The sequence below is a fragment of the Gordionus sp. m RMFG-2023 genome, chromosome 3 (genome assembly GCF_954871325.1).
Source record: "Gordionus sp. m RMFG-2023 chromosome 3, tfGorSpeb1-WG-v2, whole genome shotgun sequence".
Classification (NCBI taxonomy): domain Eukaryota; kingdom Metazoa; phylum Nematomorpha; class Gordioida; order Chordodea; family Parachordodidae; genus Gordionus; species Gordionus sp. m RMFG-2023.
The window spans coordinates 50,938,391-50,965,415 of record NC_088777.1 but is presented as its reverse complement, the minus strand read 5'-3'; the positions used below and the strand labels follow the sequence as shown (position 1 = coordinate 50,965,415).

Here is a 27,025-nt window from a genome sequence, read left to right as displayed (position 1 = left end):
CAGATGACTGGATGTTTTGATTCCTGACCAATGGAAACATACATTTATGTAATTATATTTTTACATTCTTAAATTCTAAATTTTATTTTATTTAAGTTCTATTTTCATATGTTAAAATTAATGAATTATTATTATAAATATACGAAGAAAATATTTTTTTTTCCCATTCCCCTAATTATTAAGGTTCATAATTTATCGAATTTGATATAACATTAATTAAATTATATTATTAAAATGGTTTGTAAAATGTGATATATAATTTAAAACCTGGATTGGAAATTATAAATTTTAAAGGCATAATAAGGAAGGATTATTATTAACTACAATTATAGATATAATAATATCAACATTGTCCTTATCCCCTTTTCTTTGATTTGGTTGGTAAGTTAGTTGATGATATATTATTACTTCACAAAATTATTTTTATAATTATTATTCAATATTTCGAAATATACAATATACATTTTTTTTGTTTATATACTGAGCTTAATTATAATACTATTAAAATATTATTTTCTTATAATAAACATTTCGCTTATATTGATCTAATTTATCTATCGTTAAAAAAAGACTGAGCTAATCCTACATAAAGAAATTATAGCAAAATTTCAAGTCGAATCCACAAATATTCTGGCCCAGTCTAAAATTTCTCTTTTGGCCTATATCCCTGTTGAGATTTATATAACGCGTTTATTATAAGCTGTAACATTTTTAAAAAAAGTTTCTGCACAATAAAGTTTATTCTTATATCATATATATATTGATTTTTACATACATATACTTTATTCGTTTAATATTAATTAACGCATATATTACAATATCAGAATAAAGTGCAATACAACATTTATAACCATATAAATATGTAATTACAAAAATTATAAAAATCCTTAAACAAATCATCCAATTCCTAAAATGAGAAAAGTAATTTTTTAAAAAAATAAATAATATGTATCGTTCCTTGGCGAAATTTTTTCTGTTCCTTAGAATAATTTGTATCTGCCGCCTTTGTTTAAATGTGTCATACTCGTTTGCTAGAAAATAATAATTAAATAAAAATATTTTATCTTAACATTTATTTATTGTTATATTTTTTTTTAAAAAAATTACAAATCTTGTTATGAATCGCCATATTGAGATGTTTTTTCCAGATTTTTCTCAAACGATATTTTAAATTAAAACTTCATATTTCTTAAAGGTATTCAATTTGGTAAGTGTGATGATTTAATGAAACATATTGACGAGAAACCCATTTATATAAAATTATAATCTTTGCAAAAATAATTAAAATATAGACGAAGCATTATTGAAATTATTTTATTCCTCCTTTTGTTATTTTAATTATTTTGGCAAACAAAATATTTTTATAATGGATGTGTTTTTAATTTAATCGTCAACATGTTTCAGTTAAATCATCCACAACACTTATAAATTTATAAATGTATGATATAACACATCCTATTTTTAATAATTTTATATTATTTATAATGGGTTTCAATGAATCCCGTTATGCAGAATGCCGTCAACTGATTGAAAGGATATCAGTTCGGAATACATTGACAAATCTTCTGCCTCATAGGATAACATGCTTCTTGTAAATTTAATATATACTCCCACATATTGGAAAAATGATACCATCTATTGACTTTAAAATTGTTATATTATTGTAAAATAATATTTTATTTTCAATTGATATTTATCACTGTTTAAGGGCGTTATTTTTATATTGTATTTCGTTCAATTGTGACTTGATATTTGGACATTATATTGTATACATTTTGAATTTAAAAGTTAATTCTTTAAAAGAAAAAGAAAATTAAAATCTTTTTATATAAAATAGATGATATTTTCTATAAAAAAAAAAATTTCTTGAATAGACTTATAATATATCATTCTTTAATAAATCGAATATCTACAATAAAAATAAGTTTACAATAAAATATATATTCTCAATCACTACTACCGCCTACCAAACTAGTCCCTACATTCATAAACTTATGAGCCGAAAAATATAGGAGATTTGCATCTGATTTTTTTCCGAAATTCTTGATATATATTTTTTTCCATTAGTACTCATATTTATTACTATTATTATTTTATAAATTTTGAATCTGCCAATATTTATTTTTGAAATTGGAATCATTTTTATTAGCGATAAATATTGCTAAAGGGAGATGAAAAAAGATGACAAGCTAACCGGGATCATTGGAGCACAATGCTCGATTTCCAAGATCAATATATATTCAAACTAATGCCTCGCCTTATAAATAGGTTTGAATGGCTTCTTATCCATATCCACACGAACGATGATAATAATAATTAATATTTTGGCCCCTCAAAGCTAATATTTTTTTTTATTATACCAAAATCTTATTATAGTGCATTCCTTGTATGACTTATAAAAAAAAAGTTTAGAAGGTCTGATATGCTTGGCAGAAATGAGTTTATGTGAACAGCCACTTATTCCTGTATGGGTCTAATCACAAATGCAATAAAAACATTCTAATTACTAAAATTATTTTTTTTTTGCAAAAAAAAATCAAGAAAATCGATTCTCTAGAAAAATTAAAGATATTGGTAGGAGCATTTATCAAATAAAAAGAGAACAAATTTCAGTCTTCAGAGTTTTCATAATATTTTATTTGATTGACATTTAGAACTCTTTTAATTAAAAACTCCGGCGAGTAGATTTTCTATAAAAGATAAAATTTCATGATAACGAGTCCAATTTGAAGATTAAATTGCCTATTTTTTTAAACTAAATCCGATGCAGACTTGGCACGTGATAATGGTTAGTTTGATTTAAATTTACCTAACGTTCAAAATTGAACAAATACCAAAAAAAACGCATGGCCCTAAATGTACTCAACTTATATGAAAATCATTAATTTTCGTAATTCCAATGAACTATTTTTTTTTCCTATCGTTTATTAATTAATTATTAAGATATCATGTTTTTATTGTCGCAAAAAAAATTAGTGTTTTTTAAAAAAAAATTATAATAATAATATTTACCATCTTGACCATTTCCTCTTTAATGAACCTCTTGATTTCGGCCTTGGCGGATTGAACACCGAAAGGAGTGCTAGACTCGATAGCCAAGTAAAGCTTGCGAGGTGGGGGAACTTCCAAAACGGTCCCGGTGGTCGTTATAACGGTTTTTTTATCTTTGGATTTCTTGCCTTTTTTTAAAAAAAAAGGGAATTATAAGGGGAATTCGGATGTATTCGAAGGATCAATGAGTGAGGGAAAAATGGGTGAGAGCAAAAAATATTATAATTTAATTTATTCGTTTTTCTCATCTATTTTCTGTCATATCCATTCATCCCTATTTAAAATAGTTTTACATTTTAAACTTCCCCCCATTAATTTTTAAATACATACCTTTTTTGCTGACATTAGTTGTTGGGTGCACGTATTGTCCTTTGACAGTTATACCCACGTCGGCAAATTCGCTGATGTAATTTACAGTGTCCTGTTTAAATATATATTATAATTAGCATATGTAACTGGACGGTCATTGATGATGCTAGTGCTGTTAAATGGCCAGATTTTGGGCGGCCCGATTAAGATTTTAGTCAAAAATAATATTACAGTGCACACAAATTGAGCGCTTACGTTTTGCCGTAATATTTAAATATAGAAAAAAAACGTAACGCGTTCCCTTGTTTAAATTGAGGTTGTCTTTTTTTTTTATTAATATCCGTCGATCCAAAATTTTAAATTAGTTCTAAAAAAAATAGAGGGTTCGTTATTTGAAAATTATATTATCGTCTGCGTTCTTATTTCTTTAATTATCTAAATATTCCTTTTTTGAGATTATAAGTAAGGTATTTACCAGAGTTGTTAAAAGATACTTTTTAAATGGATCTAGATACAACGTCTAAAATAATATCTAGATACAGATATTTTAATAAAAAATCTATCTAGATACAGATACCACATTTTTATATCTAGATACTTGTATCTAAATACAGGATCTAGATACTTGTATCTAGATCCTTTAACAACTCTGGTATTTACATTAACATTTTATATAATACAAAACGAATAATAAAAAACAAGTAAATGAAAAAAAAACAAACCTATTTGCGTTTTTTTTTAAAATGGTTGCTAACGCCAAACGGTAATTTTTACCAATTCGCACGAGTAAATTTAAAAAGCGTTACTTTGCGCTTGCAACGCAACGTTTGAAGCGCTCGATTTGCGCGCACTATTATACAGCTCCGGAAAATTTAACTCATAGGAGGCAAAAAGGTTTGAACCTTTATTTGCCAAATCTCGAGGGTTAAACAATATTATTTTGACTAAAATCCTAATCGGGGCCATAAAAATCGGGGCCATAAAAATCGGGCCGTTTAACAACATTAGATGATACCAAGGCTAAACATTATAAAATATAAGTAAAGGGGGAGGGTTGAGGGTAAGGTTGTTATAGCGGTCCCATTTATACAGAAACATCGTAAAAAAATGGTCTTTGGTCGGATCTTTGACCTATCATAGTTTTTTTTTTTCAAAATATAACAAATAATCGTTCGGATCATATACGGTTCTCATTCGAGAAAAAACATTATATAATAAATAAGGGGGATAATAAATGTACCAATCGATTATCGATTAGTGAACGTCAATCAAACAGTTTCAGATCGCTCTACGAGCATTTTATTTTCCGAATAATTTCGAATTGTGAAACAGCCTGAATCGATTTTTATTGGTTTTTACTATCCACTATTTTATGCCTTAAGAAAATGTAAAAAAAAAATAGTTCAACCAGCCCCGGTCCGTTTTAGTCCGCTATTGCTAGTCCGTATTTTTTAAAATAATTTTTTTTTCTTAATATATTTATTTATTCAATACCCTGGAAGTGATTTTCCACCTGCATTGCTGAGGCAGATCATTGATTTCGATCTCCTCTTCGTACTTACTGAGGTGGGGTATATTGGCATTCTGGTCCAGGGAACTCCCCGTTATTTGGAGGCCCACGTTATCCCCTTGATTATTGAACAAGGAAGGAAGCAGGAAGCCATCGGAGGAGGAAGAGGAAGGCAAATAATTCAATTTGGCGTTAAGTTTTTCAGCCAGAAGTTCGGCCATATTACGTTTTTTCTACATTATTTTTTTTGAAGAGAGAGATAATAGAAATCAACAGATGGTTGAAGTTGGTGATCCTTCCCAACTTTCAAACCGAGCTAACATCTCTCACGTTAATTTGGGTTACTTCGTATTTTTTTTTCAAGTTCAAACCAAAAAGTGCACACTTAACAACTTCACATTAAAAAAGTTTTTTGAGCTCCACCCCACCCTTAATCTATTAATCCTAAACGAAACAAAAAAAAATCACTCATTTAAAGTTTTAAAATTTATATAACAACCAGAGCCATTAAGAAAGAAAGAATGAAAGAAAGAATGAAAGAAAGAATGAAAGAAAGAAAGAAAGAAAGAAAGAAAGAAAGAAAGAAAGAAAGAAAGAAAGAAAGAAAGAAAGAAAGAAAGAAAGAAAGAAAGAAAGAAAGAAAGAAAGAAAGAAAGAAAGAAAGAAAGAAAGAAAGAAAGAAAGAAAGAAAGAAAGCAAATTTGCTTGTAGGATCATAAATATATCTGTTTAAGGTTCGTGCGACATTCTATCTAGTAATCAGCGTATTTTTTATCTAAAATCTTAATCTGGGCGTTATTGAAAATCCCTCAAATCGGGCCTTTTGACAATTGCTTCCCTGGATATTGTTTCTGGCCAAAAACATGGGGTTAAGAAAGATATACGTTCCTGAAGAGTTGTAAAAAAAGAAACGCCGAAAGGAGAAACATATTTTAACGTCATTTATTTTTATCGCCCAAACAAATATTGAACTAACCATACTAAGATACCATTTGAAACAACTGATAATATAGAAAAAAAAAGGCTCCACCCCACTATAATAACATTAAATAATACATTAAACCATGAATGTGGAGACCATTCACAACCGTTTACATTTTGTTAACGTAATTAAGTTGTAATTACGAGTTGTTTTTTTGAAAGGGATTTCACATCCCATGGCACAATGTCAAATTAATCCACCTAATCCCAAAAAATATTTTTATCTATTTCCTTGTTCCGCTGCCATCATACCTTAGAAAAAAAAATCTCGAGTGATGTTGAAGAGCCGAAGTTTGAGAGATTTTTCAAATTCAATTTTCTATTCTTTTAGCAGTAATTATAAAAAACCTCGTAATCTATGGGTTCGGCTTGCACTTTTCCTTTCATGAACGCCTCCGTGGCTCTTTGCACATAATCCGGTCCGCCCCCTGCTCCGCCTAGTACTAACTTAGAGGCGGCGGCTTTGGCGGCCTCGAGTTTGGGATTCGACGGGGTAGAACTATCACCGTCGTACGCTTGGTTGACCGCAATCGTTGATTGACGAGTTGAGGGGTCGAGTGACAGGAGCGATTTAGACGATTCCCCCTTGAACACTAGATCCAGGGCATGGTCCACCTTTTAATTAAAAAAAAATATATATATGATAATAGTGGATAAGTTCATTTTTATCTCTTTTTTTTCAAGGAGCCCTAAAAAAATCATTTACAACAATTTATGACCAGAAATTTCAAGATTATCGCTCTTAGATGGCACAAACGTTTAGACACCTATAGCGAAATCTCGTATTGATTAAGCCATTTTTAAAAATTGTCTCAAATAGAGCCGTTTCTCAACACCGAGATTTAAATAATACTTTGTCTCAGTATTTCCTTTAAAAAAAGGGGGCAGTGATATCCCAAAAGAAGGTAGATCATATCCTTCAAAAATGTTTTTTATATTAAACTTATCCAACGCATTTTGGTATATCATTTTTGCAAATATTTATTAAAACCCCCTTTTTTTTAAAAAAAAAAAATTTTCGCATTTGACCTTTTACAAAAATGTGTTTTATTATTTTTTAAAAAATATCGGCCCCGGGCGATAAATATATTTTTATGTCCAAACTCGAAAACGCGGAATTTGTCTTTTATCGATCGAATAGAAATGGTATGTAAGAAAAATTTTACTCGTATAAAACCTTGAAAAACGCCAATCAAGGTAAGAGGACAAATATTTTCTATGGGAGTTGCAAATTTTTTTTTTATAGGAAAATTTGATGCTTAAAATATTGATAAGTCAATAATACCTATTTTGTAAAATGTTTCAACGAGGGGGGAGGGGGTGAATCCCGCTACTTCACCCATGAAGTCGGCGCCTATGGAGGACACTCATATATTAATTTAAGGTCAAGTTTGGACGAGACCTTAAAAACATATGTTATGCCATGGCATCTGTCACTTTGTCCCCCAAAATTCCTGGTCAAGATTAGAAAAAAAGAATGAAAACGAATATTAATGTTTAAAAAAATGAATCTAAAAAATACGTTAGCGGGTAAGGTCTGAGAAGGATTCGACTCATCTTCCTCCTCCGGGTTCATCTGTTTTTTGACGTCCTTGACCAACCTTTCCTCTGTGCGGTCGAATTTAAAGCCGCGACCACCGAACCCAGTCGACGAAACGGTGTCTCCCCCTGAGCTCTCTTTGACCTCGTGACCGGCCTTTTTAAAAAAAATTAAATATGAATTCGTATGATTAAATTTTTTTTGTTTTAAAATATCCCCTCCTCCAATTGGTAAATTTCTTTCCTTCACTTTTCGAGGAAAAAAAACAAATTTGATTCAAAAATCCACGACATTTTTTCCATCTCGACATTTAAACGAATTTTTGTCACTTCAAAATATTGACTAAAAATAAAATATTCAAAAAAATAAGTATTTTTGGCATTCAAAAAAATAAGTTTTTTGACATTCAAAAAACAAGTATTTTTGACATTCAAGAAACAAGTATTTTGACATTCGAATAAACAAGTATTTTTGACATTCAAAAAAACAAGTATTTTTGACATTCAAAAAACAAGTATATTTGATATTCAAAAAAAAAATGGTTTTAAATTTTTGTTTTATATGAAAATACAATCAAAACCGACCCTCCTTAGTTTTCATCTCCTAAAGCTTGGATTCCTTAAATCAATTCTTTTCCCTTTCGCGTTATTTAATTATTTTTTTCCCGCTTCCACTCGAACAAACAATCAAAGAAAAAAATCTGGGTTTACCGCTTTCCGCTCCTCTTTGTAACTCTCCCAAAGCTTGATCAACGCTTCCGGAACGGGTGTTTTAGCCAACTCCAGGGCTTTGATCAGTTCCCCCGACATTTTGCCTTGTTGAGCCGTGACAAAGGTGTAAGAAAAACCTTTATTGCCAGCCCGACCCGTTCTCCTATACGATACATTTTGTTGTTTTTTTAAAAAAATAGGAATATATATCTCGGTTTTATATTAGATGAAAAGATTGATATAGGGGTGTTTTAAAAAAAATATATTTAAAACTGAGATGTACAAATCACTTTTTTTTAGCTGATAAGGTTACAAAAACCGATAAAACGCAAAGCAAAGTCGATATAAAAAATAATCATTTAGTGTAATTAATTAGGGAAAAAAAAACAATTACAAATTTTTTCTAAAAATTCATTTATCATAAAACTTCAAATTAATATAAAAGTTTAAAAAATAGGAAATATAAGATTAAAAATATTTTCTACCTTTTTTTTAAACGTTTATAAAAGTTAAAATAATAAAGTATCGTCTTAAAACAGTTAATATAGCCCCGATACAAGTCTAGCTGTTTTTTAGCGTTCGTATGACTAGCAGTTTCATTGATTACAAGTCCAAGCGTTTTAATCGGTTATAGGTCCAACTGTTTTTTACCGGTTCACAAGTCTAGCGGTTTGGTCATTCTAGCCACTTTTGTCGGTTACATCTTATAAGTGTGGCCAATTTTAGCCATTTTTAATCTTTAATCGGTTAGTGAATTGGCTAAATTTAAAGTTTTTCCCCATCTATCCGCCAAATCAATAACTTTTAAAAATGGGGCATAATATTACACTATTCCTATCATTTATGAGTGGGGATGGGGTGGTAGCTCGACAAGCCTGAATTTAAAATTCCGGCGAGTATAAATTATTTAGCATTCTGAAAATCTAGCTCTTTGGAGAGCCTTTTTAAAAAATGATAAGAACTAGGGGACGAACATTGAGGGGAGCAATAGCGGAGAGCAGACAAATATATATATATATCCTTACCCGCATCTATGCACGTAATCTTCGTAATGGTTAGGGCAATCGAAATTTACTACCACGTCCAAATTTTTGACGTCCAATCCTCGAGCGGCTATCGAAGTGGCTATCTGAAAAAGGTACAATATATTTATAATAATTCGATCTTAAAATTTGACAGTAATATGTGTAAATTTTTTCTTAGAAAAGCAGTTTAAACTCTATACACTTTGAACACTAATCTGAAAATTTTTGTTAATTTACGCTAAGAACACTTCCAATTAGAGATCTGCAAAAGTAGGCCGGGCCGGAAAAATAGGGCTCGGGCTGAGTCGGTAATTTTTTTGAAAAATTCGGGCCGGGTCGAATCTGGCTTTGGAAATTTTCTTAAATTTATCAATTTTATGTTGAATTTTTTTTATGTAAGGCTGAAAATCATAAATAAATTTTGAAGAAAAAAAATAACATAAGCTATTTTTAATGTAAAAATAAAATGGTGTCCAATTTCATTTTTCGGTATTTATAAAAAAATTTATTAATTTTTTAAATTTTTATTAAAAAAAATCGTATGTACAATTTTGAATGTTGTTAATTTTTTATAAATTTACTAACCCAAACGATTATAGCCTTTTATATTAATATTTTTTTTGGTCTTTATTTCATTCAAATATGTTAGAATATAATTAAAAGTTTCCACATTCATGTGAAATGTCTCACGGGAATTTATCAGGACAATAAGGTATAATATCAAATATTTTTAAAAAGTCCTTGATCTCTATAATGAATAATATATTTTCTAATTATAATATACACCTGAATTCCAAATATCTAAGCCAATTTCTATGTTCAGTCGTATCTTCGAATATTATATAATAAATAACTAATAAATGAATCATAATCAAGCATTTTAAATTATTTTAATTTTTTTTTTTTTAAAACTTAAATGTGTCAAAAGTTTTTTGTTAATAATTTGTGAAAATTTTAAATTTTTTAAGGATTTTTTTTTAAAAAAACATTTTTGAACGCAGCCCCTAAAAATAAAAATATTTTTATTTTATTTATAGAAACTAGACGCCATACAACTTATAACATATCTTTTATTTTGAGTAATCATAAAAATTAATTTCTACATTTAAAAGAAATTCGGGGAGGCCAGGCTGGTAAAATTTTTTCTAAAAAAATTTTCTGTGGTTAGGGTCGGGCCGGCAAAACTTTTTTAAAAAATATTTCGGGCCAGGCTTGAAGAATTAGGCCCGATGTTTTGTTATGAACTTTCTATTGATTTTTTCATACAAATTATTAAATTACACAAAAATCAGTAAAATTATCTATACGATTCATAAGTTAGGTATTCCAATTACGCTGGAACACGTTTCCGGCAAAATCATAACTTTTAAATTTAATAAAACCCGCTCGAAAAATTTAAAGTTGAAAAAAAATAACAACATTGCCAGAAAAAAAAGCGCATTGCGAAGATTTTAAATTTGCATAAAATAGAAGGCGCCATAAAATTATTCCTTGCCATAAATGCTTCGTATTAAAATTGAACCCACTAATATGCCCAAGCACTTATTCTCGGGATTTGGGATAGGAGGAGGAGGCTAAATGGCATCACATGAAATAGCCAAAAAGGGAAAAAAAAATATTACGCAAACGTAAAGATTTTGCTATCATATCAAGCCTGTGTAAAGTTAACGGTTCGTAACCTCGAGAGTTTTCCTGATATATTTAGATGGCAAAATGCGATATTATAACAATAGATCAAAAAACGCTCACCAGTATCTTCACGTGCCCCGCCTTGAAATCGCTTATAACGCTGTCCCTGTCAGCCTGATCAAGTCCGCCGTGGAGCGCGAGGCAAGAATAACCGGCCGTAGTTATGAGATTTTTGAGCAATTCGTCGGCCCTCTCCTGCTTCTCCACGAACACTAAAATCTTACTGGGCTCCCGCCATTGGCTTATCTGGTTACCGGGAATAATCGCCAGCTGCATGTTTCGATCGCTTACGGTATGCTCGGTCTTATCCGATTTCAAGAAGCGGGTTATGCTGAGCGGATTGGCGGCATTTTCGGATGTTTGGTTGCGAGCGGGTGGGCGATCCCCGTAAAAGTGCCCTAAAATTTCGAGGAGTTTGAGGTATTTTTGTTGATCGTTCTCCATGACGAGCTAAGTAAAATTGAAATAGATGCGATATATGTCGTAAGGGGAGTGAAAGTAACTTGTAGCTAGTTACATTGCAAAAGTAATTAATTATTTTGCAAGCTACCTTCATATATTTTTGATTAAATAAATAACTTTTGTTATTTTAAAAAATTGTAATATGGTATAGTAGTTTAAAAGAAATAATTGCCCTGAGAAAAATATACCACAAAATAATAATTGTTTTATCTCCAAATATAAACCTTCCTAGGCTAAAAAAAAAAACATCCTACAGGAGTAATTTTAAATCAGATATTATATATATATATATATAATATAATAAACCAGTGATTATATATTTTAAGTAACTTAAAAGTTAGAAAATATAGCTTGTTACCAAACTGTAGGGCTTAGAGTAATTTTAGAGTGATGCACTAAAGATTAGACAAATAATTATCTCACCCCCCCCCCCGATAAAAAAAAAGTGTTGGGCGGGGCATAAGAACAATTTAAAAATCTCTGGAGATACCGTAATCTTATTCTCGTAAGAGTTCACATATTTATTATATAAGATATAATTATTTACTATGTTTTGTTGAACGGTGTCGGTAACGACGGAACGACTACCCACTTGAATTTCGATAGGCTTCTTCAGTATTCTACGGGCCAGGGCTTCCATCTGCCGGGGAAAAGTGGCGCTAAGTAGCACGGTCTGTCGGTCGGGTCTGACCAATTCAATTATACGCATAACCTTTTTTTTTAAAGATAAATTGTATTGAAACCTTTTATTTGGGGTAATTGAAGCAGGTGCCCAGACCATACTGGAATGATCGATTTATGGCCAGATTTTTTAAAAAAGAAAAAAAATGGTTGCGATACTATGACCGACGTCTTGTAAAAAAAGATGAAGGGCAGAATTAGCCCGTTTAACCCATCCTACTCCATTAATTGTATAATTTTTTTATGTTGGAAAGTTAAAGAACATATATTTCAAAAATTAGTGGTTAGAAACATTTTCTATAAACCAAATTTGAATCCAGATAATCGCCATTGTTATTTCTGCTTAGAGTTCCCTTCCTGTGAAGATTAAGTCATTTTGAGGTAACTTGTTTAATCTCACTCATAAATTGGGAGGGTTATCGCAAATTATCATTTGAAACAAAGTATCATTTCAATACTTAAGGACTATATTTGGGCAGTATTGCTGATACTTAGATATAAGATAGTTACTTATATATCTCGTTTTTTTTTAATATTTTAGAAAGTAACTTGTATCTAAAGAAATAATTTTTGAAAATTGCATCTTAATCTAATGTAAATTTTTTTTTAAAGATCATATGGATGGAAGGGGGTGGTAATTATTGTAGGGGGTCGTCCAATTTTGAAAAAAGAAAATTGTTATTTATTTATTGTTATAGATTAGTAATTAATCAAGTTATATTAGTGATATATTTTCTACGATTATAATTTCTGCGAAACAATATTATTATTAATGTTGTAAACGGCTCGTTTTGAGCCGATTTTTAAAAAGGGCTAACTCATTATTGCCAGAAATATATTGACTAAGCCTCGAAATTTCGATACTATAATGTCTGGACCTTTGCTCCTTCTATGAGCAAAATTTTCAGACTTGTGTAATTATTATTATTATTTTACTTTGTTGTTTGCATAAACTATAATCGTAAAAAAACATATCACTAATATAACTTGATTACTAATCTAAAAAAAAATTTTCTTTTTCAAATTGAACGACCACACTAAATCACTTCAACCAACTATAAAATAGTTTTTAGCGCCAAGTTCATATCGTAAAAAAAAATTCGTTTCAATCCTTAAAGTCGAGTCTCACATAAAAAAAGTCTTAGGCTAAAAGCTTGGCTAAATAGTATTAGAATTGGCGTCAAAAGCTTGGCTAAATAGTATTGGAATTGGCGCCAAAAGCTAGGTATTAGTGGGGGCGGGAGGGCGGAATTGTGAAATAATTATGAGGAGTATTTCATCAGTTACTAAAAGTGTTCAGGAAACAATATTCATACAAGGTCCCCATCGTTTCTGGGAATCTAGATATTTATTCCTAGATGATTTTACCTTCATAGAGTTCCAAGTTCCGGTTCCAAACTCTAGCCATATTAACAAAATTACAAGATACTATGATACTACAAATAATAGGAAACCATCTTGACAAACGAGATATGATAAGAAAACTACATACATTTATTATCCGATAAAACCACTTCATTCGAACCAACGCAAACCCGGTTTAGTCGAGTTTTTCACCGAAAAAACGGCTTGCGCAGATGGGAGAAAAGTGTGGGGTTCTTTTTTGGGGCAAATGGAGTGAAAAGGAGGAAAATGAGAACTATAAATGTGTCAAAATCTTTTTTTGTTTTTCAAAAAAAAAAGTATTTAATATTTTTACTTGTGGCTCGAAACCCATGTCAAACATTCGATCAGCTTCGTCTAGTACGCAATAAGTTATCCGTTTGAGATTTGTAACTTTACCTAGAAAAAAAAGTAAATTTTTTTTTAGAGGGGTTAGTTTGTGTGCTACGTGTCAATAAAATGTCGTATCTGCGCCTTATAGCACTTAAATAAGCTACCTATATAAAAATGCGATTCGAGCAAACCAAAACATGGGCGTGCTAATTTCACTCTTCTAAATAGAATGCTAAAGAATAGGTTGGATTTGAGAACATATAAAAATCAGGACTTTCAAGAACATTGCCATAGTCATAAATTTGATTTCTTATAAATTAAATTATATTGGGAGGTATTATAACATCATTTATTCGCTTCATAAATCAGCCATTTCTAATTCTCTAATCCTATTTTTCATTCTATCTGCTATGATTTTCCATCTATATTATCAGATGTTAAATCACGATCTATGCTAAAAAACCAAATAATTATGCCGAGAACCGAGCCTGGCGATCTCCAATCGCACCTCATATTAGTTTCAACATTTTTTTACTATCAATAGATCCAGATATGTTGTCATATTATTGAAAATTACTCCTATTTAGGCTTTGCCCAAATCCATAATTTCCGATATAATGAGAATTTAAAATTTTATAAGTATTATATCTGTTGATTGATATGTAATTGACAGATATAGGCGTTTTTCAATTAATTTCGAATAGGATATAGATATAGATAACATTTATACATTCTTTGTTTTAGATCATGTGTTATTATTAGATAAAATAAAAATGGAATTATTCTTTGAAACGTATTTTTTTTAAAATATTTATATATATTTATTTTGTATTATTATTATTGTTTAGGATAATAAGTAGTAAGCAGAAAAAAAAAAATTTAATAAAACGCGGAATGCTGTCAATAAATAAGTTTTTTTTGAACGAAAAATTCTAATTTGCAAACATACAAAAAAAAACAGTTTTTAAATCTTTATACATTATTCGCTTCTATCATTCCTAACACTTTTTGGTCTATGTTTTTTTTAAACAAAAAAAAATGGAGGAAAAGATATACCGCTGTTAGAGGCGAGCATATCGATCATCCTCCCTGGTGTTGCAACAACGATGCTTGGACTCCTTTTCAGGGAGGCTATTTGTTCACTGATTCCCGCTCCGCCATATATGCAAACCACTTCTCCCAGATCTATTTTCAAAAAAAAATTAATAAATAAATGTATAAAAAGAAAAAGAGAGATATGTCAGCTGATCATTTTCCAAGTGTAAGCAAGCGATGGTTACACACCAACCTAGGAGTAGAGTGTTGTCAAACGGCTCGTTTTGCCGATTTTTTAAAAACGGGTTAACTAAGTATTTTAGCCAGAAAAAATATTGCCTATTAGATTTTGCTAATAGATGTCCAAACCTTTGTTCCTTCTACTACAAACAAAATTTTCAGGCTTGCGTAATATTATTCTAGATGAAATATTGAGTTAGCCATTTTTAAAAATCTGCTCAAAAAACAAGCCGTTTAACAACACTAGCTAGGAAAGGGACTTCTTCAAAAATGTCACCCACCATGTTTTAGATAAACATGTGACCGGAAAAGGAAGCGCGATTGTTTTTTTTTTAAAAAAAGTTTACCCGGAATATGTTCCGGGAGGTTAGGTTTCTCGTTAAATATTTCGGTTCTGAGGAAAAGTTTCCAATATGCGAATCTGAAGAGTATCTGAAACCGAACATTTTAAATCGTAAAAGAATTAGAAAGGAATGGGTAATTCGGATCCCTTGTAAATGCACATTATACAGGTCTTCAGGGCAGTGAGATACCAAATAATGCTGGTTCACTATGCCCCGCATTTCAAATTGATTCGATAAAAAGGAAGAAAACAAGTAATCGAAATGGAAACAAAAAGATTTTTTACTGCTGATTCTGGAGACGAATTTCCTGGCATCCTTATAAATTTGAGTGGCTAATTCACGGGTCGGCGTCATTATCAAAGCTGTTTTTTCAGATTTTTTTTTCGCGAAATAAAAAAAAAAACCAAAAATTAAAATTGGAAGAAAATGATAATTTCCTTTTAAAAAAAATCTGGGTAAATAATATGTAATATTAACTATTTTTCTTATAAAAATTTAAGCATATTTTGGTGCATAATTAATTATCGCGAGGCGAATTCGGCTCAAATGGGTTAAAAGTTTTGCTCTCAAATTAGGGATATCTATCATAAATAATTACGTGCTTCGTGCTAAAATAATGCTTTTCAATAAAATTTGAAAGAATTGGAGAGAAAGAAACGTTGTTATTTTTATTTGACATATACAAAAATTATTTTTCTTTGATGAATATTAGAAAGGAAAAAAAATGAGGAATTTAAGAGAAAAAAAATTTTAACCTATAGGTCCCTCGTTTTCCCCCGGTAATTCTTGGTGAGCTATATGCCTAAAAAGGGGTAAGAGAAAGGCTAAAGTTTTACCGCTACCAGTTTTAGCTATGGCTATAACGTCCCGCCCACTCATTATAGCGGGTAAGGCTTGGGTTTGAATCGGAGTGGGAGTCGTCATGTTCAACCTAAAGAAGAAGAAAAAATTTTTTTAGCTTATCGTTTAATGGAAAACAGGAATTATATCAATACAGATATTACGGTTGGGATAATTTCAGCTTCCCATAATCCTAGCGTTCAAAAATGGCCCTTTATGTAGTGTTGTTAAACGGCCCGATTTTACGCCGATTTTTAAAAGCGGCTAACTTCCATATTTTAGCCAGAAAAATATTGGCCTCGCCAATAGATGTATAAACCTTTCGAGCTATCCACGACCAAAATCTTCAGTCTTCGCGTTAATATCTTTTCTGGCTGATAAGTATTTTTTTTTTAAATCGGCTAAAATAAAGCCGTTTAACAAGACTACCCCCAAGTCGAAAACTATCAGTTTCATTTTGTTCAAGAACTAAAAAACGATTGGGGTGGGAAAAACCCAAAAAATGGTAATGTAATGTGGGTACATCTTTTCCTTTCCCCACACTCTAAAACTGTTAAGAATCTTTCAATTTTTTTTGTTTTTTATAATATTACGCTTTAACTATTTAGATTTACCAAGACACTTATAAAAATTAACCACATAGTATATATAATTTGAATATTTTTATGTAAAGTTGGTGCTAAAATAAATCGAAAATTGGCATAAATAATAAATTTTCGTATTTTTTTTTTACTTACAAAAAAAAATCATTATAAAGTAGGGAAAAAGTTTTCATCACCGAATCAAATATGTATAGCAATATATGTGAATCTAATCTGATATGGATTGATGGAATGCCAAACATACATGGATCTATGTAGAAAAATGGCATTTAATGCTAACATAGGCAAACGATTCAATCATTAAAATGCGCGTGTGCATATACTGAAGTCCGCCCCTGAAAAGGCATTTAGACAAAATGTGAAAGGCATTTAAACCCCATGACTTTCAGTGGCGTCCACCACTGTAGCCAAAGACATCGATTACAGCTGATTTCAAATGTATGCATGTAAACTTTTAATATATGAATCGTCGGTTAGCATAAAAAAGGAGGTTACGGAAATATGAAAAATATTTCAAGTGGGATTAAAGTCGATAATGGGTTACGTTTAAATAATAAAATAATTTGTTTCGTAACTTTTTGAGTATGTCTATTATTCGAACTGAAAGACCGGCTTGCGCCCATGTTTTAATCGGTCTGGGACAATTTTTGCCTCTGACTTGGATGTCCTCTAGCTTAGTTCGGTATTCGGCGACCTCTGCGTAACGGGAAATACAAATGTCAATTTTAATAATGATTTATTTCTTTCTTTCTTTCTATCTTTTCCTTTCTTTCTTTATAATGCATTTTGTTTTTAACTATTTATTTTCTATTTCTTTCTTTTACATCTTTCCTAATAATATCTGTTGTAAATAATATTAATTTATTATTTACAACATCTCACCCCTTTATTTGGGATGAATTATAGGTTTGATTCCCAAATTTTCGTCCTCAGGGTTGGCCAATAACATATCCTCAATTTTTTGTATTTCCCTCAATGATGCTTCTGCTTCCGATGTTGTAAAGTGATCATTAGCCACCCTGTAGAAAAAATGTTCTGGGCTCCCCGGATACTTGTCTCATAAAGTTATTCGTATTAGAATTTGAGACAATTCCCTTTGCCGCTAAACTCGGAACTCTCCATACCCTTTTTCTCGGTAACGGTCCATAGTTGGCTCGACAGTCTACAATCTTATGTCCCACTACCACATAAAAAAAACATTGGATATTGCTTATAGGTGTTCGTGATTGTTCTCTCATCATTGAATATCGAGTCAGATCCTCTTCTTCTCCCATATAATTGTGTTATAATTATTTGTCAAAGTTAATGTGTACAGAGCCCCTCGTCCATTTATTGAAAATTAAGGCTTGGGTGTAATCGTACCTTGTTGCTGTATTAACCATCTATCTAACCAGGCATCGGCCAATGGACTCCCTAAATTAGCCTGGTTCACTTGTATTATGGATTGTAGCGTTCTGATGTAGAAAGTCATCATATTTTCCATTATTTTTAGAAATTTTATTATAAATTCAAAACTTTCTTTAAAATTAAATTATTTTATTTAGAAATAAAAAACCAAAAATTTCTTTAAAATTGAATTATTTTATTTAGAAATCAAAAAAAATTTTTTTTTTTAATAAATGATTTTGTTAACCTTCCTTAAAATATATTTTTTTTTATTTCTAACCTCTTTTCAATTCCTTTTTCATAAAATCGCATTAAATAAATTTACTACTATACCCCACATAATAAATACCCTATTTCTTGTTTTTATTTTTACTATATTTTTTCTTTTAAATCAAACTTAACCTTCGAAAAAAAATACATATTAATTCAATTTCAATAATCTTCATAAATATGTTCAGTTCAGATTCATTTTTTTTAAAATTATTGACCCATCCCAACACCAAAAATAAAATTTAACCTAGCGTATTTATTTATCAACTGCTTATTCGCGACATTTTAACAGATCTCTTTGGCGACGCACTTCCGTCATATCTTCCAATCTTATTTTACATAATTTATTACCTTATTCCCCTTTCCCATTTTTTACCACTCCCATACATTGTCACCCAGACCATTTGATCATCTATATATTCATATTCCACATTATTTTCAATTTCTAAAATTTTCGAAACAGGTTTCAACATATCTAAAAAAGTATTAGTTTTTCTTCCCAACATTTTTCCTGAAGGAGATTTACCATCCCTTCCTACCCCATTATTATAATATAAATGAGCAATCCAAATTTCTTCTTTCTTCGGCCTTTCTCAACCAACTCTTAACAACAGCCACCAATCTTTCTGCCTGTCCGTTAGAACTAAGGTGATACAGTGGTGCCAACATATGTTGCACATTATTTCTCAAACAAAAACTTCCACTCACGAACCCCGGACCACCATCCGAAACCACCCATTTCGGAATGCCGAATCTAGACCATAATTTTTTCAGATGTTTAATAACAATTCCCGTAGTACCTCTTCAAATTCAATCCACTTTGAAAAAGCATCTACACCTAAAATAAATTTTTTATCATTACACTCAAAAAAATCCATATGCACTGTTTCCCAAGTTTTATTTACTTTGGGGCCAAACACTTTTCTTATCCCGACACGGCATGTTTGCCCATGCGTTACAGACTTCACAATTTTTTCCTATTTTTCCAATTATGTCGCGAATAAACTTAGTTGATAAAAAAATACGCTAGGTTAAATTTTATTTTTGGTGTTGGGATGGGTCAATAATTTAAAAAATAAAGAATCTGAACTGAACATTATTTATAAAGATTATTGAAATTGAATTAATATATATTTTTTTCGAAGGTTAAGTTTGATTTAAAAGAAAAAATATAGTAAAAATAAAAACAAGAAATAGGGTATTTATTATGTGGGGTATAGTAGTAAATTTATTTAATGCGATTTTATGAAAAAGGAATTGAAAAGAGGTTAGAAATAAAAAAAAATTATTTTAAAGAAGGTTAACAAAATCATTTATTAAAAAAAATTTTTTTTATTAATAAATAAAATAATTCAATTTTAAAGAAAGTTTTGGTTTTTTATTTCTAAATTAAATAATTTATAAAGAAAGTTTCGGTTTTTTAATTCTAAATAAAATAATTTAATTTAAAAGAAAGTTTTGAATTTAAAATAAAATTTCTAAAAATAATGGAAAATGTGATGACTTTCTACATTAGAACGCCACAATCCATAATACAAGTGAACCAGGCTAATTTAGGGAGTCCATTGGCCGATGCCTGGTTAGATAGATGGTTGTTAATACAGCAACAAGGTATGATTACACCCAAGCCTCAATTTTGCTAAAATGGACGAGGGGCTCCGTACACATTACCTTCGACAAACAATTATAACACAATTATGATGGGAGAAGAAGAGGATTTGACTCGATATTCAATGATGAGAGAACAATCACGAACACCTATAAGCAATATCCATTGATTTTTTTATGTGGTAGACTGGGACATAAGTGTGTAGACTGTCGAGTGAACTATGGACCGTTACCGAGAATAAGGGTATGGAGAGTTCCAAGTTTAGCGGCAAAGGGAATTGTCTCAAATTCTAATAAGAATAACTTTATGAGACAAGTATCCGGGGAGCCCAGAACAATTTTTTCTACAGGATCTATGGCTAATGATCACTTTACAACATCGGAAGCAGAAGCATCATTGAGGAAAGTGAGATAAATTTAAAAATAAAGAAAAAAATTGTTTGTATAATTAGTTGTGTCCAATTCCTATAGCAAAAAGTTGCAACAATATCAATATCGCACTATTTCAAAATCTTCTGTAAAAAAAAAAATTACAAGATGTATCATAGAAATATATATTCCGATAAATAAATTTTAAAAAAGAAAACCTTGTGGAGTCATATTGGTAATTTCTGGGACTTCCTTGTAAAAATCTTTTTGGAAAGGTTCGTATTCTACGTATGTTTTGTCCATAGATGTGATGAACTTAGGAAGAAAAAAAAATTAATTTAAAACGTGTATAATTGCTTTCCTCTTCTTTTATATGAAGTATTTTTATGTTTTCCAAACCCTTAACCTGAACCGAACCCTTTTTTGTGGAAGGGTTCACACACACACCCCTTTTCTTTCGTTTTATCCATTTTTTTCCCCTAATTTTATTCCCTTTAATATATTATGGTGTATCATATCTATCAAAAAAAAAACCTTGTCTAATTTGCTTTGGTTAGAGTTGCTATTCAGCATGGCCGTCATCTCGTGGTAATTCATCTCTTCCTCTTCAGACGAATACTATCGTTACATAATTTGTTGGTCAAAATTTTTTATGTAATAAAATAAATACAATATTCGATTTTAATGTATATGTGTGCTCTAATCTACGAATATATATCTGGCATGGTGATGATATTTTTAAAAAGTCTGAAGAATTAACCCCAATCTACAAGGTGAATTTTTATCATTTTTCTTCCTGGGAAATCTCGAACAAGACTAGCAAACTTAAATGGACCCATCTTTATACCCTCCCCCACCTCATTGTCATTTCAAATCTGATTTTGAACGATATCATCACTAATAATAAAAAATAATAATATGAGAGCAAAATAACAAGGAATTAAAAAAAATAACTTCCAAAAGATCTTCTCCTTGTTCCATCAATTCTCCCCTGACAGACTTGGGAATGGGTTGTCTAATTACAGGTATTGGCTTCTCTATCTACGAGAAAAATAAATAAAAACATTTAGCATGAAAAGTTAAAGTGTAGTTCAATTAGCAACTAGGGCTGAGAATGATAATAGCCCCCCCCCAAGATTTAACCGAACCAGAACCCTTTTTGAAATTTGAACAAGATTATTTATTCATTCTCCCAATTGTGATATTTTGAAAGATATCATGATAATCTGCAAAGAAAAATGTTTAAAATACAAATATAATAATTTTTTAAATTTTAATTGTGTTATTCTAATTATGATTATGAATTAATTTTACTAAAAGAAACGGATGTTTCTGTTAATTTTACTACATTTTTTTTTTGGATAACCTTCACTGAACCAAAATCCATTTTTTTAGAATTGACAGCCCTGATTTAAACAATATCCTATATATATATATATAATCAATAAGGTGAACTTGTAAAGGGATATCGAATTCTGTCTGATCGATGGGTAGAATGGCGGGATTGATAGGTGAAGGAATGACAGTTTTTTGGGAAATGATTTTGGCTCTGTCGGCTTGTTTGATTTTTTTGACCTCTTCTTTGATTCCCTATAAAAGGTATTGGGAAAGGAAGGGAAATATTTTTTTTCAGAGTTAACAGATTATCTATAACCTTTGTTACTTTTTTTTCTTTCTTTCTCTTCTTTTGCTTTCTTTTCTAAATTGAAAATGAAACAAAGACAATTTTAATTTTTTACTTACCACCATAAAAGCATCCAAGGGGTCAACCTCGATCTCTTCCTTCTCCTCCAATAGCTGTATCGTATTCGTTTCCATGACCACCGCCACAGGTTTAACTGACTCTTCATTTGCGTCAGACTCTCCGTTAATCACTTTTCCCGCTTCTTCGCCATTTTCTTCTCCCTTCATTTCGGCGTCGTTTTCCGTGACGTCGTCTTCGTCGTCTTCCAGGGTCCAAGTGCTTTTAGAAGCCAGGTCATCCGGTTGAACTTCCAGCGAATTATCAGCCAGGCCCTCTTGCGATTGTTTTTTCTTTTCCTGCCTCCATTTTTCTATCCTGTCTCTACGTTTTTTCATTTCCGCTTCCAGCTTCGCGTTTTCCCTCTCCTTTGTCGCGAAAACCAAAAAAAAAATTAGGTTAGCTCAGTTAGATTATCAAGAATCTCGATATTAGACCTGGGATTGTTCCAAAAAAAACCCCGTTCGGGTCGATTTTTAAAAACGATCCGAATGGGATTTTGGCCTAAAATGATATTTACGAAAACCTCGAGATTCGGCAAATAGAAAGTCTAGAACTTTCTTGAAGCATTTTTTTTTATAACAAAACTCTGATAAAAATTAAGGTTATTTAATTTTTTTTAAAAAAAGAAGAAGAGAGAAATGAAATGAAATGAAATGAAAAGAAATGATTTTTTAAAAAAAAATTTACGAGTCTCGTTTCAAGCGAGTGTTGTTTTTTAAAAACGGCTAAACTCAATATTTCATTCAAGAAGAATATTACGCAAGCCTGAAGATTTTGCTCATAGAAGGAACAAAGGGTCTAGAACATATATTATAGAAATTTCGAGGCTTTAGGGCAATATTTTTCTGGCTAAAATATCGAGTTAGCCGGTTTTAAAAAACGGCTCAATTCGAGCCGTTTAACAACACTGGCGCCATTTAATCTATTTTACACCCACTCTTGGGAGATTTCGCACATAGGTTGACAGACAGGTTTTGGATTATTAGCGAAATTTCGAGACCTCGAGGGTAAGTCATATTTTGGTAGTGTTGTTAAAATGGCAAACTCAATATTTTAGCAGGAGAAATATTGCCTAAGGCCTCGAGATTTCGATAATATATGTTCTAGATAGGGCTGTCCACATATTTTTCTCCAATCCGATATTTTCCGATTTTTTTTAAATCGCTTGAATTAATTTGCAATTTAAATCATTATAAAATAAAATATACAAAAAAATTATATTGATTGAATAGTAAAGCAAACTTAAATAATAAAAAAAGACCGGTACGGACCGTAGGACCAAACCGTTGACCTTCACTAATATCGACTTTTATTTTGCACCCTGCCTTTGGATAAAATTTTAGTGGCGAACTTTGATTTTATTCACTGGCAACATGGTAAATAATATGAGATGGATGATGACGATGAAAAAAAAATTTAGACTAATTTGGTCAATAAAATTATGGTTTGAATCGAAAAGTTAGAAAACCCCAGTTTCAAGCCTAGAAAAAATGGAGCCTTGATTCCTAAAATTGTAGAACACTATTACAAAGGTTAAGCTTGGCAATCAAAAAAAAATTTAAATGAAGCATTGATTCCCCTCATAATTTTTCATAAAACAATTATCTAATATAATTAACTATTTATATGAATACATTTTTTAAAAAAATATTTTTTTACTACTAACATTGGTAAATGGCCCAATTTGGGTGGATTTTTAAGAATGGGATTTTAGAACAAAATAATCTTGTGAAATCCTGGAGACTTTATTCGTAGATGTCAGAAGAATTTGGATCTCTATTTACCAAATCTTGAGAATTATAATAATATCATCTTGGCTAAAATCTTAATTGGCCCATTTTTAAAAATTAATCTAGGGGGGGGGGGGGGCATTGAATACAACTATTTACTGTTTAAAATAAAAATTATCAGGAAACAAAGTTAGATTGTTTATTTTTATAAAAATCATGTCAGATATGTTATATTTCTTATATCAATTAAAATGAAAAGTATGAATGGTTCAATGAATAGCAAATTCCAAGCATTTCACACTAACTAAATTAAATTAAACTCATTCTCAATTTTTTAATTTGCACAAGCTTGAAACTAAATTAACGGTATTGTTTTTTAGAGATAATTAATTCAAAAAGAATATCAATAAAATATTTGGTAAAATTTTAATTGGAATGATCTAATGTTTAAGTTTTTTTAAATTTCAAACATAAAGATATTATCTTGAAAAAAATAAACTGATGCTTTGTCAAAATTATATATATTATATTTTGTAATAAACATAAGAGATAACTTTTAAGAATTGACTAATACACCAATTAACAACTTTTTAATATAAAATATTTGATTATCAATTTACATGATTACCTTTTTAATTTCCTCTTTAGTCTTAATAGGTTTGATTTCTTTTTTGACCTTTGATTGTTTAGCATTTTTTAGACTACTATTAGAAGAACTATCTGAGTAATCACTTGATTCTGATTTTTTTCCTCTTCCTCGGCTTTTATCTTTATATCTATAATGTTTCGATTGTTTTTTATGCTTTTTTACATCAGAAGCTCTATGTTTACGGCGATAGCTTAAAGTTAATCAGAAAATATATTGTATAATTAAAATCAATATATGTAATTTTAAACAAAAGTAATGTTAAGATATTTGAATAAGGTTAAAATTTTACCAATCACTATGCTATGATCATATTTGGAAAAACCCATTTGTATCTAAATATTTAAAAAAATTTTAACTCGTCTTAAGATAAAAACTGATTAGAGAAATAATAAAATAAAGCTTAAAATTTATTTGCTAAATTTAAGAATTAACAATTAATTATATATTTATCTAAAAACTATTCATACTCATCTGAATCTGAAGAATATCGAGATCGTTTGCTACTTTGATGATATGATGATCTATTTTAATATTTTTAAGTATATGTACACAATCACTATATCATTGATCAATTTACCTTGATGATCTAGGCGATCTAGGCATCGTAAAAAAATTGAATATAATAATTTACACTATATAATTTATTGAATGGCACATTATAGGACTCAAATTTGGCATAATGACGTGAAGATATTTTAATGACTTGATTTATCACTGAAAAATATCTTATTTTTCCTCGATACATTCAATCAATTGTATTTTATGTTCATCTATTTGATATCACTAATTTAGGCAAATTTTGCTTATAACCTACCATTATGTTCAAGTTACAATATACAGGAAAACGATCTCAAAATAAATCAAAATAATTGTAATATAATATAAAATTATTTTATATAAATTATAATATTAATTAAAATAAGTTTTAATATTTATAAAAAAACAAATTTCACAAATTTAATTAATTTATATAAATTATAATATTAGTCAAAATAAATTATCAAATTATAATAAATAAATTACCATAAAAGATTATAATAAAAATTAGTGAATATTAGAATTTCAAATGACAATTTATACAATATGTAATAATTTATATTATACTTTTATTTTGTTATATATTACTTTATTACTTTGAATTAAAATTAAGGTAGTTAATTTTACTATAAATAAATTGTATTATAGATGAAAACACCTAATATGTAATTTCGTACGTATATTTTGCCAAAATCAAAATGGATGATGAATTGCAAAAATAGAAATAAAGATCAGTAAAATATAATAGGAGTAATAAACCCAAATTTCATCATGGTACCAAATCACTGGATGATGAAAAAATAAAGATATATATATATTATTTTACCAGTGATACTTAAAAAAAATCTAACAGTATAAAAATAAATATAAATGAGGGAATTAAATTTAATATTGCTTATTTTTTAAAATAAATAAAAGAAAAAAAATCATGCTCATACGATATTTTTAGTGTAAATTTTTTTTTATTACATTAAATAATATAAAATTGAGGAAATAAGCGTTGAGTAAACGAATAAAAAATGCTTAATAATAAATAAAAGAAGAAATATTTTTTTATTACATTATATATTTTTTTAAATAAACAATTACTTCTTTTTTTAAAGAATTAATTAATTGAAAATATCAAAATTGCAATTGTATTATTAAAAATGATATTTATCTCAATATAATTATTAAATAAGGATGAGCAAAACCAATTTTACAAAAGTTGAGATCGATAATTGCATTAGTAATTTTTCTATTTTAAATATAAATAATATGAGAGGATCACTGAAAATTTTCTAATTCTCTTTGCTGACTATGTTTATTATTCCTAAAGGAATAATATATTGAATGATAAAAGATTATTTTATATGAATAATTAGGTCAATTTAACGATATAAAGAACCAACAGCTCATTTGAAGTCGATGATTCTAATAAAATCACAAAAATCTAATTAAAATGATGATAGATTCGATGCCCAAAATATAAATCGAAATTTTCGCGAAAAACAAAGACGAATTTCGATTATCTAAAATCTCAATTTTTTGTATGGTTTGACTATAAAAAATGATTATTCATTCGCTTCCTAGCAGTAAACTTGACGCTTCTAAGAAATATATAAAAAGTAAAATTATAAAAGGTAATTAAAAGTATAATCTTGAACTTACACAATTCACATACTGAGCAATACATTAATTGAAAATATAAAGAATAATTTAAATTAAATATGAATATAATAATTTAAAAATTTATAAAGGAATTCAAAACTGATTTATTTAACAATATTTTTTCGAGTCTATTATTACATTCTCTTCTTAATGAATATGAAATGGAATTCTCAAAATATTTTTTATATTTTTTTATTTTAAGTTTTAGTTTTATTATTATATTTATTCTAGTTTTAAAGTTTTAATGTATTACGGCAATAACAAAATATCATAAACACGATTTATATTAAATTTTTGCTTAACTAAAATTCAGTTAATATCATCGTTTAAATTGTATTTTATTTTCC

The 27,025-nt window shown here is 29.5% G+C and overlaps 1 protein-coding gene across 2 annotated transcripts; it reads right to left on the bottom strand.

Annotated features, from left to right (window-relative positions):
* Window positions 1-806: 806 nt before the first annotated feature.
* Window positions 807-25,146, bottom strand: LOC135927694 (probable ATP-dependent RNA helicase DDX46). Of its 2 annotated transcripts, XM_065463857.1 has the most exons (23): window positions 25,069-25,146; window positions 24,959-25,012; window positions 24,471-24,681; window positions 22,112-22,477; window positions 21,824-21,958; window positions 21,323-21,409; window positions 20,903-20,986; window positions 20,587-20,683; window positions 17,311-17,431; window positions 16,049-16,224; window positions 15,578-15,655; window positions 14,731-14,859; window positions 13,658-13,740; window positions 11,825-11,989; window positions 10,876-11,265; window positions 9,127-9,230; window positions 8,102-8,264; window positions 7,374-7,547; window positions 6,200-6,466; window positions 4,855-5,103; window positions 3,382-3,472; window positions 3,013-3,179; window positions 807-1,031 (listed from the first exon to the last, which is right to left on the bottom strand). In XM_065463857.1, exons 1-23 carry the CDS (start codon window positions 25,092-25,094, stop codon window positions 981-983), a joined length of 3,468 nt encoding a protein of 1,155 aa, XP_065319929.1. In that variant the 5' UTR covers window positions 25,095-25,146; the 3' UTR covers window positions 807-980. The 2 variants fall into 2 exon arrangements, with proteins under 2 accessions (XP_065319929.1, XP_065319930.1); XM_065463858.1 differs by lacking the exon at window positions 807-1,031 and having other exon boundaries at window positions 3,023-3,187; window positions 3,389-3,472.
* Window positions 25,147-27,025: the final 1,879 nt, after the last annotated feature.

Bases quoted from the DNA above. Each gene is read 5' to 3' on its own strand.
- LOC135927694 (XM_065463857.1), bottom strand. From the start codon at position 25,094: ATGCCTAGATCGCCTAGATCATCAAG. The intron at 9,231-10,875 runs GTGAGCGTTTTT...TACCTTTTTCAG, and splicing joins CGGGGCACGTGAAGATACTG to ATAGCCACTTCGATAGCCGC. The intron at 5,104-6,199 runs GTTTTTTATAAT...AAAATAATGTAG, and splicing joins CCGAACCCATAGATTACGAG to AAAAAACGTAATATGGCCGA.